We start from the raw sequence: 14,418 nt of genomic DNA, 5'->3' as shown, positions 1-14,418 counted from the left end.
CCCTAGAGGCAGATATGTAAAGGTAAAGATGCTGTGGCATGCCTCCCTGCACAGCCCTGCTGCCAGCACATCTGGCAGCACTGTCAGTTCGCCTGTCCCTGTGGTACCCCCCTCTCCTGGGCACCCATAAGCCTGTGCTCTCAGCTGCTATGCCAGGGGAAGTCCTTGACTTTCAGATTTGTAATGTCAAATTGTCCTTTCAGTGGTCACAAATTTCCACTGAATTTGTTTTTGAGGCTTCTGCCCTCTCTTCAAAGATATGCATGGAATAAGTGAAGGGCTGTCATTTTGAGTCAGCTATTTTTCAGTCAGACTGAGTGTTACAGCCCAAGTATTAAGACAAGGGAAACAGCTGATCAAATAGGCCCCATGATTTTGTTTATTCAGATGACAAAAAAAATACATTCTTTAGTTGTTTCCCATTAAAAAAAGTTAGTGTCTTGTTACCATTTTGTAATATAAGAGCAATGAAATCAACTGCATAATTTTCATCATTTTGATTCCCTTTATTTCTTTATTAGCTTTATATCCCAACAACTTCTACATAAGCTTTAAGAGTGCGGTTGTACATGTCAAGTCACATTAGTTATACAACAGATCCCACCTTCGGGGCCCACAAACTATGACTGACCATGCAAGATTTTGGTTGCGAACAGTAATTCTGGATGACAGTATTCCCTTGATCCCTGTGTATTTCAGGGGGAATTGCAAGAGCAGAGGTCATTATCGTCATGTGTTGTTTATTACATAACTGGATAAAACAAAAATGTGTTTTGCTTTGTTTCTAACCTGTGGGAGAACCATGTTCTCTGGAGCGTTACAGTGTCATATCTCAGCAATACCTTGGGCTGAAAGGGAGGGCATACTTAAAATAGGTTTCACTTGTAGCTATGGTAACATGAATTGAAAAGCAAGTTATTGTGAGCTTTTATCGCAGTTGTTAATTTGTCAAAGCAAACATGACAGAAGCAATTTGTAAAGCTCTAGGGCAAACTCAATTTGCACTTTGAGACTTTCCTTGTAAAACACGTACAAAACAAACACCAAGAAAAATACTATCATTATTCTGTTCAGAGAAGTCAAAGCTCTTGATTCAGGAACAGCCACTGGTCCTTCAGATAAAAAGAGTGATGAGAGCACTTTAGCTCCACAGGTATGAAGAAGTGAGTGTTCTTATAAATTCTGATACTATAACACATGAATTTCAGAGAACAGCAGCAACTGAATCATTAAAAGGTATGAAGGAACTGTGTCAGCAACTGAAAGAAATAGTCTAAGGTACTGGATACATGCAGCCTGGCCAAACTAGATAGTAATACTATGGGTATAGACCGAAGATATTTGGAGGCTGAGAGGAAATGGTTATGTATCAAACTCATGGAGCATAATTTTGCTTAATGATTTATTTTTAAGCAAAGGAAAGCTTAAATTTCTTAAAGAATAAAATCCACACTGTTCAACAAAATAGTAAAACTCAAATACTGAATTATTTGAGATTATATTGGCCAAAACACTAGAGATCATATTGCTGCTAGTAGGCTTCTTTTGACACAGCAAAGAATGTACAATTTTATAAACTCATATATTTCTCTGTTTCCAAGCAAAACAAGAAAAGTGTGTTCGTAGACTGCTTTGCCTTGCAGTAACTGTTACTGTAAGTCACCAGATGATCCTTGCTGTCCTTTCCAACACCTGTCACTCACCTTTCAATTCCAACTAAAACAATACAAAGACATTAAAGGTGTTAAATTAAAATAGTATCATACTGCTTATACTAGTAACATTAACAATGTATATTAGCAACAAGATCTCCACACTGTGGCACTATAAAGTTTATAAGAATATAAAAGGTGTATGTGCATATGTGTTTTCCAGCTTTAGAATTCTAATTCAACCTCACCTGAGATCACTGGCTTATATTAAATATGGCATATTCACTTGATACGTGACATTAATTACAACCCCAAGTAGAGAAGTTCAAGCAAAACTCTATACAGAGCAACACTTCTACTTCTTACTAAAGTAAGATATATAGGCAAAAGTTTTAATAATACTTTTGAAAAGTGAGCAGAGTTTTAAATCTCATTTCCAAAACTAATACAGGAACTGTAACATTATTATATACCTATATTATTGAAAATACAATATCATTATTATCAATAATATACAATTAACTATTTGTAAATTTGATTAAAACAGAAGGAAGCCAAGAATATCACCAAACCTCTGCTGAAAAGCACTTCAGTTTGGATAAAAGCTGCTTCCCAGAACTTGAAGGGAGACAGCACACCAATTTCTTTTGAGATCATTGCTAGCTGTTGTCTTAAAGAAGTGGATTTAGACTCTGGTTCATCCTACCAGCTGATAAGCCACCTAGACATGTTTTTGTTTTCTTAAACTCCTTTCTTCTTGGGGGAATTAGGAATGATAGCACTTTAATCCTGGCTGCTCATGAGTGGTCTTAACAGCTATTAATTATTTTGTCAAACTCAATTAACTTAAAAGTTTTAAATATCTATATGCTTTTGTTTAGCAGCAGTGCCACTCATCTGGACAACTTTTCTTTCTGGCACGATTATATATTTCAAATGCTTTTTCATTGTTTGCCTCACTGTTTCCATGAGACACAGAATCTTTTCAGTTTTATGGATAAAAGTTGCCACTTTGGATTGGATTGAAACCTTCTCGTTATTGAACTTAATGTTAAATCTGTGACTACCATTGGTATACATGAAATTTTATGTGTATTTTTGAAGCATAAAAGCAATGGTGATATCAATTCTGGTAGCTGAAAGATTTGTTTTGTAATCACTGTTTAGTTGCATTCTTAAAACAACATGAGGAGCAACTTAAAATTTTGCTTCATTTTATGTTGTTATTTCTTAGGAAACTCATGCTAAGCTAACAAATATGAATGTTAGAGTCTTTCACTGTGATGCCCAAATACATTTTAGTAGTTAAATTTAAGCATCAAGAAAAATTAGAGCTCCACTTGGTAGCTACTTGGGTGTTTTTTTTGTTTTATTTTTGTTTTAACTAGTGCAAATATTGCTAATCTGCTACCAGATAGAATTTGATCAATGAATTCCGTAGTTTTTCTATCCCATGCTATATTACAATAGCTGCATTATGGAAAGGCAAAAGAACTTGCTAAGCAAATGCATTGAGCTGAACCTCATTATGCATGAAATTATAGTGTCTTTCTTGCTACAAAATAGGCCAGTTGTGTTCTTCTTATACTTTAGTTCTGATAATTTATGTCTGAAGGATGTTGTCGTCATCTCAGGCCTGCTCCTGTTTTTGAGAGTCTGCCAGTGTTTTGTATAGGTGGTTTTTATTAAATTTATTAATTTTTCAATGAAAAATCAATTATTTTAAAAGCTTATGACAAGTGTTGGTGTTAACATATGCTATGTTAGTTTGTGTTTGTCTCTAAATATTATATAAATCCTAAAATGCATGTAGATTTGATTAATTTTGTGCTTACATCTTGTGTAACTTCACACTTAATTTTATTCCATAGGAATTTGCTGCACTTACAAAAGAATTAAATGCATGTAGGGAACAGCTGCTTGAAAAGGAGGAGGAGATTTCAGAACTGAAGGCCGAAAGAAACAACACAAGAGTAAGTGTACAGCAGACCTTTTCTGGATATCATGTATGTATAAAATAGGAGAAAAAGCTCCTTGCCCTCCCTGAAAATGTATTTAAATAAGTACATGAGACTTGGGAGGATCTAAGTAGTAGGATGTATCTACCATGCTGCAGACCTGCAGAAAATGACTCCATGCTGGACTTTGAACGTTGCAAGGTATGTACATTCAGAGCAAGAGACTCACTAATCTTTCCAAGACCCAAGTCCTACATAAGTAGCCTGCACAGATCTTCTCTTCTCAAGGCTAAGGGCAGGGGTACAGCATATTGAGGTACCTAGGAGCCTTGATTCTGGTCTGAATAAGGATGAGATGAAGGCTGCCACTTGTATCACAGTGACTATGCTGTTTAGTCTAGATGCAGCCACTGTCATCCTTGAAGTAAATATCATTTGTGATACAGCTGAGGACATTTCACCCCTAAGTTTGCTATATTCTGCTTCAATCAAAAGCCATTATTCTGTCTGCAACCAACAATCCATGATAGTGCCTCCTGGAACAGGTGCTGAACACCAAAGATGTTTTAACATATTTATGTTGCATTCTTCTGTGCTCTGGGCAACTCTTCCTGCTTTCATCCTTTCACTATACTAACAGTCCTTTGTGCCTCACTTAATATCTTTCCCTGGCTACCTGACTGGCATTCCAAAGGTTATCTAGCAAGATACTTGACAAAAGAATCGTGACAGTCTTTCTCCATCCTTTTTACTGCCAGATATAGCATAGAGTGTCACAAATTTCAGAAATCCAAAGATGGTCAAGTGATACAGTTGTCTACTAAGAGACAGTGGTTCTTCATCTACCTCCATGCTAGCTTAAAGGAGCAAGAAGAGATAATCTTGCTAAATGTAAAAGTTTTAGATGTGTTGAGATTGGGAAATGTGATGGGAAACAGATAAAACATATTTTTTCCTCCCATAACTCTTTCATAATCTAAACAATACAAAATTGCTCCCACAAAATTAGAATTAATGAAGAAGAACATTGGAGTTGCAATGCATTCTTCAGGTTGGCAAGCCATCTCAGCCATGTATTTCTGAAATAAAGCTGCTTAGATTTTCAGTAACTGTTATGTATATCAGTTATTTAAATGTTTAAAGGAAAACTATTAAAGTCAGCTTTATAAAGTTACATAGAACAAAGAATAACTTGTATTAATTTCTAGCACAAACTTCTGAAGACAAGATATGGTTAAGATAAATGCCCAGACAATTGTACTGATTGGGTAATCTCCATATACACATTCCTGAACAGAAAATACCTAAATTTGCCTTTCTTTACAGAAAACATAGTGCATATACTAAATTTAAATGTATTCTTCTCGGTCATCATACATTCTCATAAGAATGCGTACAAAACTACCTAGCAGAAAGTTTTTACCATTTCACTACAGAGCCCACTGAACACCAAGTTTGTACCCATACCTAGCATGAGTCTGATAGAATAAGTAGCTCAAAGAGGAATACCATGACAGCCCTGTAGTCAGACAGTTGCACACCAAACAACTGTGAGAGAAAAGCAAATTGAGTTAGTTACAAGTCAAATTAAGCTCTGTCATAGCACTTTCCTTGCGAACAAAAAAATTTAATTATTGTCCATTCTTGTTCTTTTTATATTACGTGAAAGAAAATCCAGTAAGAGATTTTCCAGGAGATTCCAATTAAAAGTTGGAAAGTATGATGATGTTGCCAGAAGTCCTTGCAGTTTAATCTAATATACTCAACTAATTTGTCTTAATAATGAGTACAAAGGTAGGCATTGGAGATTAAGAGATTTAGTATACAAAAATATATAGAAAATGCAGGAAATGCAAGAGTAAAGAGCTGAAGATAAAGATAAGTGTTAATGAGGAAGAAGAAAAAAATCAGACATGACTGATGCCTTACACTGTCCTCCAGAATTTTCATTAACATGTTGTCATCCATCATGTCATTCCATTCTGTCAGCTGCCATATACTAAGTTAGTTCCTGGAGTCTATTCTAATAGTCATGTTGCCTTATACAGGCTCCCTACACTGTGTTTATAAAAGACCAGCATTCCAGGTACACTGGTGCAGCTGTTGTCTTCAGAATACAATCATCTCCATGACATACTAGATAAGAGGTTTCCAACAGGAAGTCATTGTACATAATGAAGCGCTTTTACAAGCTGATATTTATGCTGTTAATGCAAAGCAGCATTAATAGTTTGTCAGAAAAAGCTACTACTTTTTTTTTTTTTCTATTATTAGAGATTCACATTCAAGTAATAATATTTAGAAGACCACAGAAATACTTTTGCAATGAGGAATCAAAATGTCTTTTCTAACATCTAAAGTGAGTCCAGCTAATTCTTCTTTCCATCTGCCCCACTACAAGTCATATCTAACCAGCTCTGGCCTTATTGTGCCCACAGGACACTCTCATGCATAGCCACACTTATCACCATGACTCAGTACAAACACTTTTTTCCCAGGTAGCACTTTCTACTAATAATAATTAAAGAAGCTCAGGTCTAGATTCTTGGGTTCCTATTTTGAACTTTTTTAATGCAACCTTTTGTTTCCCTGCAATAGAACTGGAAAGATACTGTTTGAAGCACCTACTGCTTCAAACTGGAGATCAGCAAGAAGAAATTGAAATGGCAAATCTGTCAGGTTCTGAGTATATCGAGATAACTCTTGCTTTCTATTTCCCTTTTACATTTCTCATACATTTTCCTTTGTTCTAGACCCACACCCATGTATTTCTTTATTTTCCCTCAAAAAAGCTGCAAGACCTAATTTGCCATTTTAGGCCAAGCTGCAGCAGCAGATCCTGACAGTAGAATGCATTAGAATGTGCTAGAATAACATTCTGTGAGACCCATAAACTCTTGGTCTCTGCCAAAAGACTGCACCTTATAGCTTACCCTAGACTTGAGTTCCTAGTCAGTCCTTCTAGTAGAATTCTTAAATAAAGCTCCCTGGAAGACTTTTTGCTTTAAAATATGTATTTTTATTGCCTACTATAATTAACTTCTCACATATTATAGTAAAAATATTTTCATGTCACAAACTTAGATGACAACTTAATCTGCCAGTACATTTGGCAACATGAAAAATGCAGGAACATATGTGTATGTATTGATTAGTGTGGTGTTGCTGACAGGAAGACAAACAGGCTCTCTCTGTAAAATCACTGCATGTGATTTTGAAAACATGTACAAAAATACCTTGGAAGAAATTACTACATAGAGTGAAGGAATGCTATCCAAAGGGACCTGGACAAGCTTGAGAAGTGGGCCCATGTCAACTTCATGAAGTTCAAGAAGGCCAAGAGCAAGATCCTGCATCTAGGTCAGGGCAATCTCAAGTACAGATACAGATTGGGTGGAGAATGGCTTGAGAGCAGTCCTGAGGAGAAGGATCTGAGAGTATTGGTTGATGAAAAATTGAACTTGTGCCAACAATGTGCGCTTGCAGCCCAGAAAGCCAACTGTGCCCTGTGTTGCACCTAGAGGTTATTTTTTGTCTTAAATGTACAGAAATTCAAACGTGGAACATAAGCTGCAGCTAGGCTATGACTTCATTTTTTCAAGGAAGGATTACCACCAGTACTTTACCAGTAAAGTTATTTGATTTCCCACAGGAGCAAATGGGCTTCCACTGCTGTTGCACAATGCAGAGGAAAATGACTGGCTTTATGGCTGAATTTAGAGATAATCTGCAACCCCTTATCTGCTTAGTTTACTTTTCTTCTTTACTTGCACCAGAGGTAGAGATTCACTAAGTAACGCATATTCTAAATACAGACTGAAAGGAAATTGCATTTTGCATGTGTTGGTGAGAAGATGAACATGAAAGAGCATTGTCTTCTTAGTGGGTTGCCCTGTTTTTATAAGGAATCCTTAAGTCATGTCAATCTCATTTTAGCAAATCTTTTTTCTTCTATATTGTATTTCCCCATATTGTATTACATACTTTTCTCCATCACTCTCTCCTGATTCTCTCCTTTCTCTGTTTAATACCCTGCTGTGAACTTTTTTTTTTTTGCAGTTTTATTGAAAACAAAGAGAATTAAGATAAAATACTTTATGCTAATTAAAATTCAGATCCTATAATAATGCAAACGTTAATGAGTCATACTAAATTTGGTTTACTGAATCATTCTTTAAAAAATTTCTTTTTTTCTTTTTCACCAGTAAATCAGTGTCCCTGTGGCAATGATGGTTTAGTACAATAGTAGGTACATGATAACATACAAAGACATTTAGTTACACATTTCTATTTCACGCTGCTTTGGAAATGATCTGAGAAACACAGTAAACTGTATTCTAATAGCTGTCTGTTTTTAGTTTGTTCTAATTAACATTTTAAAGTTGCTTCATTCCTTAACAAAATAAGCAGTCAAACATTTTTCAGTGTTTGAATAATCATTTTTAAACATTCTTCGTGCTCATGAAGTCAGAGCTCTAGAAACACCCATCCCATTTAGCTACGGTAAAATTATCAGCTTGGGATCTTGAGGATCCTAAAACTCACCCAGCATAAGAACGAAATTCATATGTCACATTATTTCATAATTCATTGTCAAGCTTATGCTTTCCAGCAGGAAAAGCATAGTGATGACTGGTATTATACATGGGTGATTCTGTCCTGCTTTCTGCTGTTGATCTTCATCTTCTCTGCAAGCCTCCTGTCCCTGTGAGTACTTGACGACTGTAGCAGATCAACACAGAGTGAGGGAGCAGAAAATGCTCAGCAGCATGTGTTCTTTGTTAATGCCAGTGTGTGACTGAAACATACAAAAGCACCTAAAGCTGTTTCTAACAAACTGCTTGTAATTTAATTAATTATCAGTATTTTTGCAGTAATATTTTGACATGAAATCTTTTCTTGTTCTTCACAAATATACGTATGTGTATATTTTGTGCATATGTAGTTGAAGCAAAGATGGCTAAAATATCATTTTAAATATAATTTCAGCAGAGGATGGAGGAGGGATTTGCCAGCAGGCTCGCTAACTCCTGGGTTGATTGGTTACTCTTCCCTTTCAGCATGGCTGGGAGTACTGTGGTACAGGGACACCTGGTTAGTCATACTCTGTGTTCAGCTAACATGGATTTGCTATAAGAAGCATTCACAGATTTTGTGGAGAAACAGTCTTTTGTTGAAAAGCAAAAATAAGAAATTGCTCTCAGACAGAAGCCTATGTCAGCATGTGTTGTTGAGCACTCTGAGAGCTGGCAGTAAGGAAAATACCACAGAGGTAGTTTCTGGAAAAATGAACCACTACTATTTGAGTAGCTGGAATATTGTTCTTACATTAAGAAAAAGAATGCAGTGTTCACAAGTAATGCAGTAATTTTGCATGAGTGTTTGACACTTACCTGTGTCAGTAGCTCATTTTTCTACATTATGATAAAATCAGTACAGTGTTTTATACTTGCAGTTGTATTTAACAACTAAGAAATATGTGTATACATTTATATTTGGCACTTCTAAAGTGATAATTCTAAGCTTAGGGCAAAACTAACTTGTGTGTATACTCCTATACACTTGTGTGTATATCCTATGTTGACATCATTTTTCTCCTCTGAGGCAGTTTTTCTCACTTTTACTTCCCAACCAAGACTCTTAAGAATTTCCCTTTCTGATCATCTGTCCAGGATAATCTGTTTAGGATAGTAGAGCATTATATAATAAATTTACTCAGCGTTAGGTTGATTTAAAAAATTAGTTTGCAAGATTATGTAATTCTAGACTTTTACTATAAGTGTCAGTTTAAGCCACAGATAATTGCAAACTTATGGAAGATCTGGCCATGGTAATTCTGTTCTGTTCATGATAGCAATTAGCTATTTAAGTTATGAACAGAAATATTCTGTTAAGAGTTGGGAAGCTGTCCTTATATAATAAGAGTTACAACCTTACTACATCCCCATGTCAAGTTCTCGATGCCACTATGATTGAAGAGGCCTCTTCAAATCTGCATGTTACTTTGGACTGCTTCCAGTTATTAAAAAATCAGCTTTGTCTGTTGTCAGCCCTACGGAGATCAGATGACTCATTTGCTTTTGATAAATATGAGCCACCACTTGAAATAAATAGTGGTAAAAATACCTTCCTTCTTCCATGAACTACATGGAGTCATTACAATTCTTCGTGTACTAACATTAATCATACATGTGTTCACTATTTTTGGCAAATAATGTAATTATTTTAAAACAATAAGCAGCTGCAAATCTAGATATGAGAACCATGTTTTAAGCAAAGAGTGCATCAAACCCAAATTGTTCCTAGCTTGATAGCTGTATATTACAATTACAATGTGTTTGTTCTCTGTTTATGCTCTTTCATGTCTTGTTAATAAGGTAAAGGTCATTATGTGGCTGAGAATAACTATGGATTACAGATGAACATGTCTCTTTACTAATTGTAGTTATGTTAAGAACAACATCAAAAGAGAAATAATAAACAATTTGCTGTGTAACTTTCAAATTTCCACTTAAGGCTAAGATATAATTGTGCATTGTGAAATACATGTATCAAGAATTATGATTCACGAATTTAGCAACTTTGTTACAGACTTAGAGCTTACTAATTCTCTTCTATGTTTAGATAGTAAGAGTAATGGTAGCCCTATAAAGGCCTTGCTAAACTGTGAATTTTCCATACAACATCAAGTCATTTCAGTTTTTCACTTAAACTACTTAGAGTAATAATGACAATTATCATGCTTTTACAGTAGGTTATCTACAAGCTAGTCTACAAATAATTTAAATTTACTTAGTAGCCTGAAATGTATTGTTTATGGACCATTTGTCTTCCCTCATGAAGAGACATAATGAACATTTTAGAGCATGTTAGTGACATGTAAATGTCATAAAAGGTGACATTTAGAGTAAATAGTCTTCAAATGTAATTAAACATTATTTCTACTTTTTTTCATATTTTATTTATCATCTTCCAGTACAAATTTAAAATGCTACAGCTAGGTTTATGAAATATAAGCTGCTTTCATATTTTTCCATGATGTTCTACAGAGGTTTTGGTCTGTTTAGTTGTTATTTGATAGCTTATGATCATTCATTACAACGACAAATACTGTTATAAATATGTCCTTAATGCAGTTAAGTAGTGACTCTATGACAAATGATTTTTTTGTTCTCACTTTCCACAGAGTTTAAAGTTAAATTATGATTCGATTTTCAATTTTTGTACTTATTCTATCTGATTTTGAATCATGAAATCTTGGCAGTAATTCCAGTAGTATCTCCCATAAAGAGGTGGCCAAGAGAATTGCCATTTGGTACCATGCATTTTGTAGTTGAGTCTCCAAGGCATTTAGGTGAATAGAAATTAATAACCTTTCATATACAATCCAATAGCTGTTACTGGAGCATTTGGAGTGCCTTGTCTCAAGACACGAAAGATCACTGAGGATGACAGTGGTGAAACGGCAAGCACAGTCTCCCTCAGGAGTTTCCAGTGAAGTTGAGGTCCTCAAAGCTCTGAAATCTCTGTTTGAGCACCACAAGGCTCTGGATGAAAAGGTACAGTATGGAAAATATATATATGTGAAATATACCCTCTGACTTACTGAGCCTTATGATGCTTATTGTGTATTTCCTTCTTTATATAAGTCTTTTACTTAAAATATTTGTATGAATTCTAATAAGTCCTTGGGAATGTATGACCAATAATTGCAGTATTGATCACTTTAGCTATCCTTTGTAGTCAGTAACACTGACTTTTCAAAACAAGCAAATCTTACCCTTATCAGAAAGATTTCCCCTGTTAGCGCTATATAAACATGGATGGAATTTATGTCTCTGGTATGTTTTTAGGTTATTGATGAGAAAATGTAGACTTCTCAAATTTTAAAAATACAAAGGGAGAGTGAAATAAGAGTAAAGATCTTTTTGACTATGGAAAAGGACTTCCTCTTAAAACTTTTTACTGGGAAAATATTCTAAGTTTCAGATATATTTTTTTTTCATTGACTAAGCACAGCGTTTGCTGTAATATTAAAATAGTATAAAATGAGTAGTAGATACTTCATTGTCAGTGAATACACCATATTCATAGGGAAGATGGTCTGTACAGAAATGTCTCTTGAGTTAATCAGCCTTAAACTTCTTAGTGCTTCAGGTCTCAAAGGCTCCTTACAGGCACTAAGATGCTGATATCTTTCCTTGGTTTACTTCATGGAATGGAAAGATGTACAAATAATGTTAGAGCACTATGGAATATTGTGGTATATTAAACACACACATAAATGGGATAGTTTATAATACAGCACATGAAAAGACATTGTTAACATGGAACAGAAAATACAATCTTAGGTTAACTTCATATTTAAAGTAGATATTGAGCTTAAGAGTATATTAGGAAGTTCTTTATATATAATACAGGAAGGACAAAAACTAGAAAAAATATATAATTTTATTTACAACATTCTATAGATTTCATTTCCTTCTAATACCTGTCTGAACATGTTTATTTTTCTGCAGCTTTTTTTCTATTCTGGTTTACACTTTTGGTTCAACTTTTAAAAAGTACATTTGTAAACAATGAACTTATGCAACTTCTCCAAACTCATTTTTAGTTGATTTGTTAAGACAGAATGTCCAACTGATATTCACAGAGAAAAGCAACCACCAGGTTTTACTATTCTACATGATTTGAAAAACATTGGTTCTCTTAAGATAATTCATGTCAGAAAAGTATACCTATCTTTTTTAATACAAAAACAACCAATTCATGTTGACATTATCACTATCTTTTTATTCATTAGCAGGTAGGTAAGAGAGCTTTTATTCACTATGAACAAAATTGATTCAATTCTAGCATGTGCAAGTGTTTTTAAAAGCTCTTTGTGGGCTGCAGATATGGAGAGAAAGGAGAAAGACTTTGACAGCAAGAAAAAATGTGTAAAGTGGTTGCTAAGAGACAGAGGAAGATGGGTGATATTTTGCACCAACAGCAGTGCTAACATGACACTGGCTATGTTAAATTTCAAGATAATAATAATAGGGCTGCACTTAAAAGCCAGAAGAATACCCAGTCATCTGGGCCCATGTTGGATATATCCAGTAACAAGGAGAGCAAACCTTTTCTAGTGCATCTGTGGCTCCATAATGGGAATCACTTCTTTAAAAATAGATATTATACCATGGTTTGATAGATTAAATGACATCTCATTAGTCTTACTTTGTGAAGCCTTGTTTAGTAAAACTCCATCTAGAGCCCAAGAAAATAGGAGTACACTGAAGGACCATATCAAGTGTAGGTAGTACATTATTTTTGAAGTAATAAATACAATTGGAGTAAAATAATACTTGCTTCTATGAGCTACTTTTACTCACTTACTGTCTTTAAATTCCAGAATGGAGAAAACAAATTGAATCATCAGAAAAAAAACAAGACAAATTTATCAGATAAAAATATTTTGCAGTTGTTACTGCTCCTTTTTCACTAACAAGGCAGTGAGTTAGAACAACAGCTTTTCTTGTATTTGTTAGAAATTAAGATGATTTTGTTTGCTTTGTTTGCTTTAACATAAATTTGAAGAGGGAATCAAAGCAAAATTAATTGCAGTGTACTTTTATATGAATTTCAGAGAATTTGGCTTTTTTTAGATTCAAAGTTTTTTCAATATGAACTTATGAAGTTCAGGAAAAAAATAATACAATTACTAAATGATAATAGTTAAAGTAATATTCAAAATATATGAATACCAAATGCATTAGTATGGTCTTTTGTAAGCTGTATGTTTTTCCTGGAATATGGATGAGAAAACCTGAAGTCTTTAGTCAGCTTTTGTATTATTATTCTTCAAGTATATTTTGAAATCACTTAGAACAGAGAAAAAATAATTAATAAATAAAGTTACAATTTCTGGGCTATAGAGTAGGTTTCTCCTTTAAATCATAACACTAATGTAGCACTGTTTTCTCTTTTACACTGGTTTAATGAATACCTTCCCCCAGTTTTAACAACTTCAACACCACTTCACGTGGTTGACCATGAAGAATTAGTTGCAACATTTCCTATGTCACCATGGCATATGTGAGTCCCAATTAGTTGTTCTCTGCTCAGATGAAAGAAAAAAGACTTCTGTGCCAAGGCAGAGTTGCTTTCAGTTCCTTTAGAAAATGTTATAGTTGCAGAATAAATAACGGCCATGAGACTGCAATTTTACTTAAATCATTATAAAAAAGTGCATTAACTGTGTAGCTGCAAAGCAGGAAAAGAAAGAGAGGGCAAGGCAAGGCAGGTCAAAGCAATTTGCAGCTTTGTCTTTGTTTCACGCTGATATTGTTCTGTGTTTTAACTGACAAAAGGTGAAGAAAGAAAAAACATGGATTTATATGAACATAATAGCTTGATATTCAGAGTAATGAAATTAATAATTACCTATATTTTCTGAATTGTCATGTAAAAAAATGTTTCCTACACTGTCTTTGAAACAGCTGCCTATTATTTCCAAGGGCCGTTGTTTTTCAAACTGTAAAATGTCTTTATAAAAGCCACTAGGATTCAGTTCTACAGTGATACAGGTTAAGGATAATTTTTTTGTGATTCCAGCTCCCTTTGGAGCTCTCACCTCCTCAGTAAAATGGCCTAGTTGGTTTGCAAATTCTAAAACTCCTCTAAGCAAACACAAGTGTTAAACATTTTAAAACATATTTTAAACACATGCATTCTCATTTATAAAACATTTAGGCTTAAATACAACAAGATTTTAGGAAACTTTTGGAAGATGTAAAGTAAAAGGACAAACTCATTGCATGTAATTT

At 34.5% G+C, this 14,418-nt stretch overlaps 1 protein-coding gene across 2 annotated transcripts in view; it reads left to right on the top strand.

Annotated features, from left to right (window-relative positions):
• PPFIA2 (PTPRF interacting protein alpha 2) overlaps nucleotides 1–14,418 on the top strand; it is a 129,858-nt gene that overhangs the window by 23,278 nt on the left and 92,162 nt on the right. For both annotated transcript variants that reach the window (XM_042889661.1, XM_042889660.1), the window contains exons 2-3: nucleotides 3,524–3,625; nucleotides 11,005–11,169. In XM_042889661.1, coding sequence (XP_042745595.1) covers nucleotides 11,059–11,169 — 111 coding nt within the window. In that variant the 5' untranslated portion in view covers nucleotides 3,524–3,625; nucleotides 11,005–11,058. The remainder of the gene's footprint in view (nucleotides 1–3,523; nucleotides 3,626–11,004; nucleotides 11,170–14,418) is intronic.

The sequence above is a fragment of the Lagopus leucura genome, unplaced genomic scaffold (genome assembly GCF_019238085.1).
Source record: "Lagopus leucura isolate 7727_CA_CO unplaced genomic scaffold, USGS_WTPT01 Super-Scaffold_100159, whole genome shotgun sequence".
Classification (NCBI taxonomy): domain Eukaryota; kingdom Metazoa; phylum Chordata; class Aves; order Galliformes; family Phasianidae; genus Lagopus; species Lagopus leucura.
This window is presented reverse-complemented; position numbering and strand designations above follow the sequence as displayed.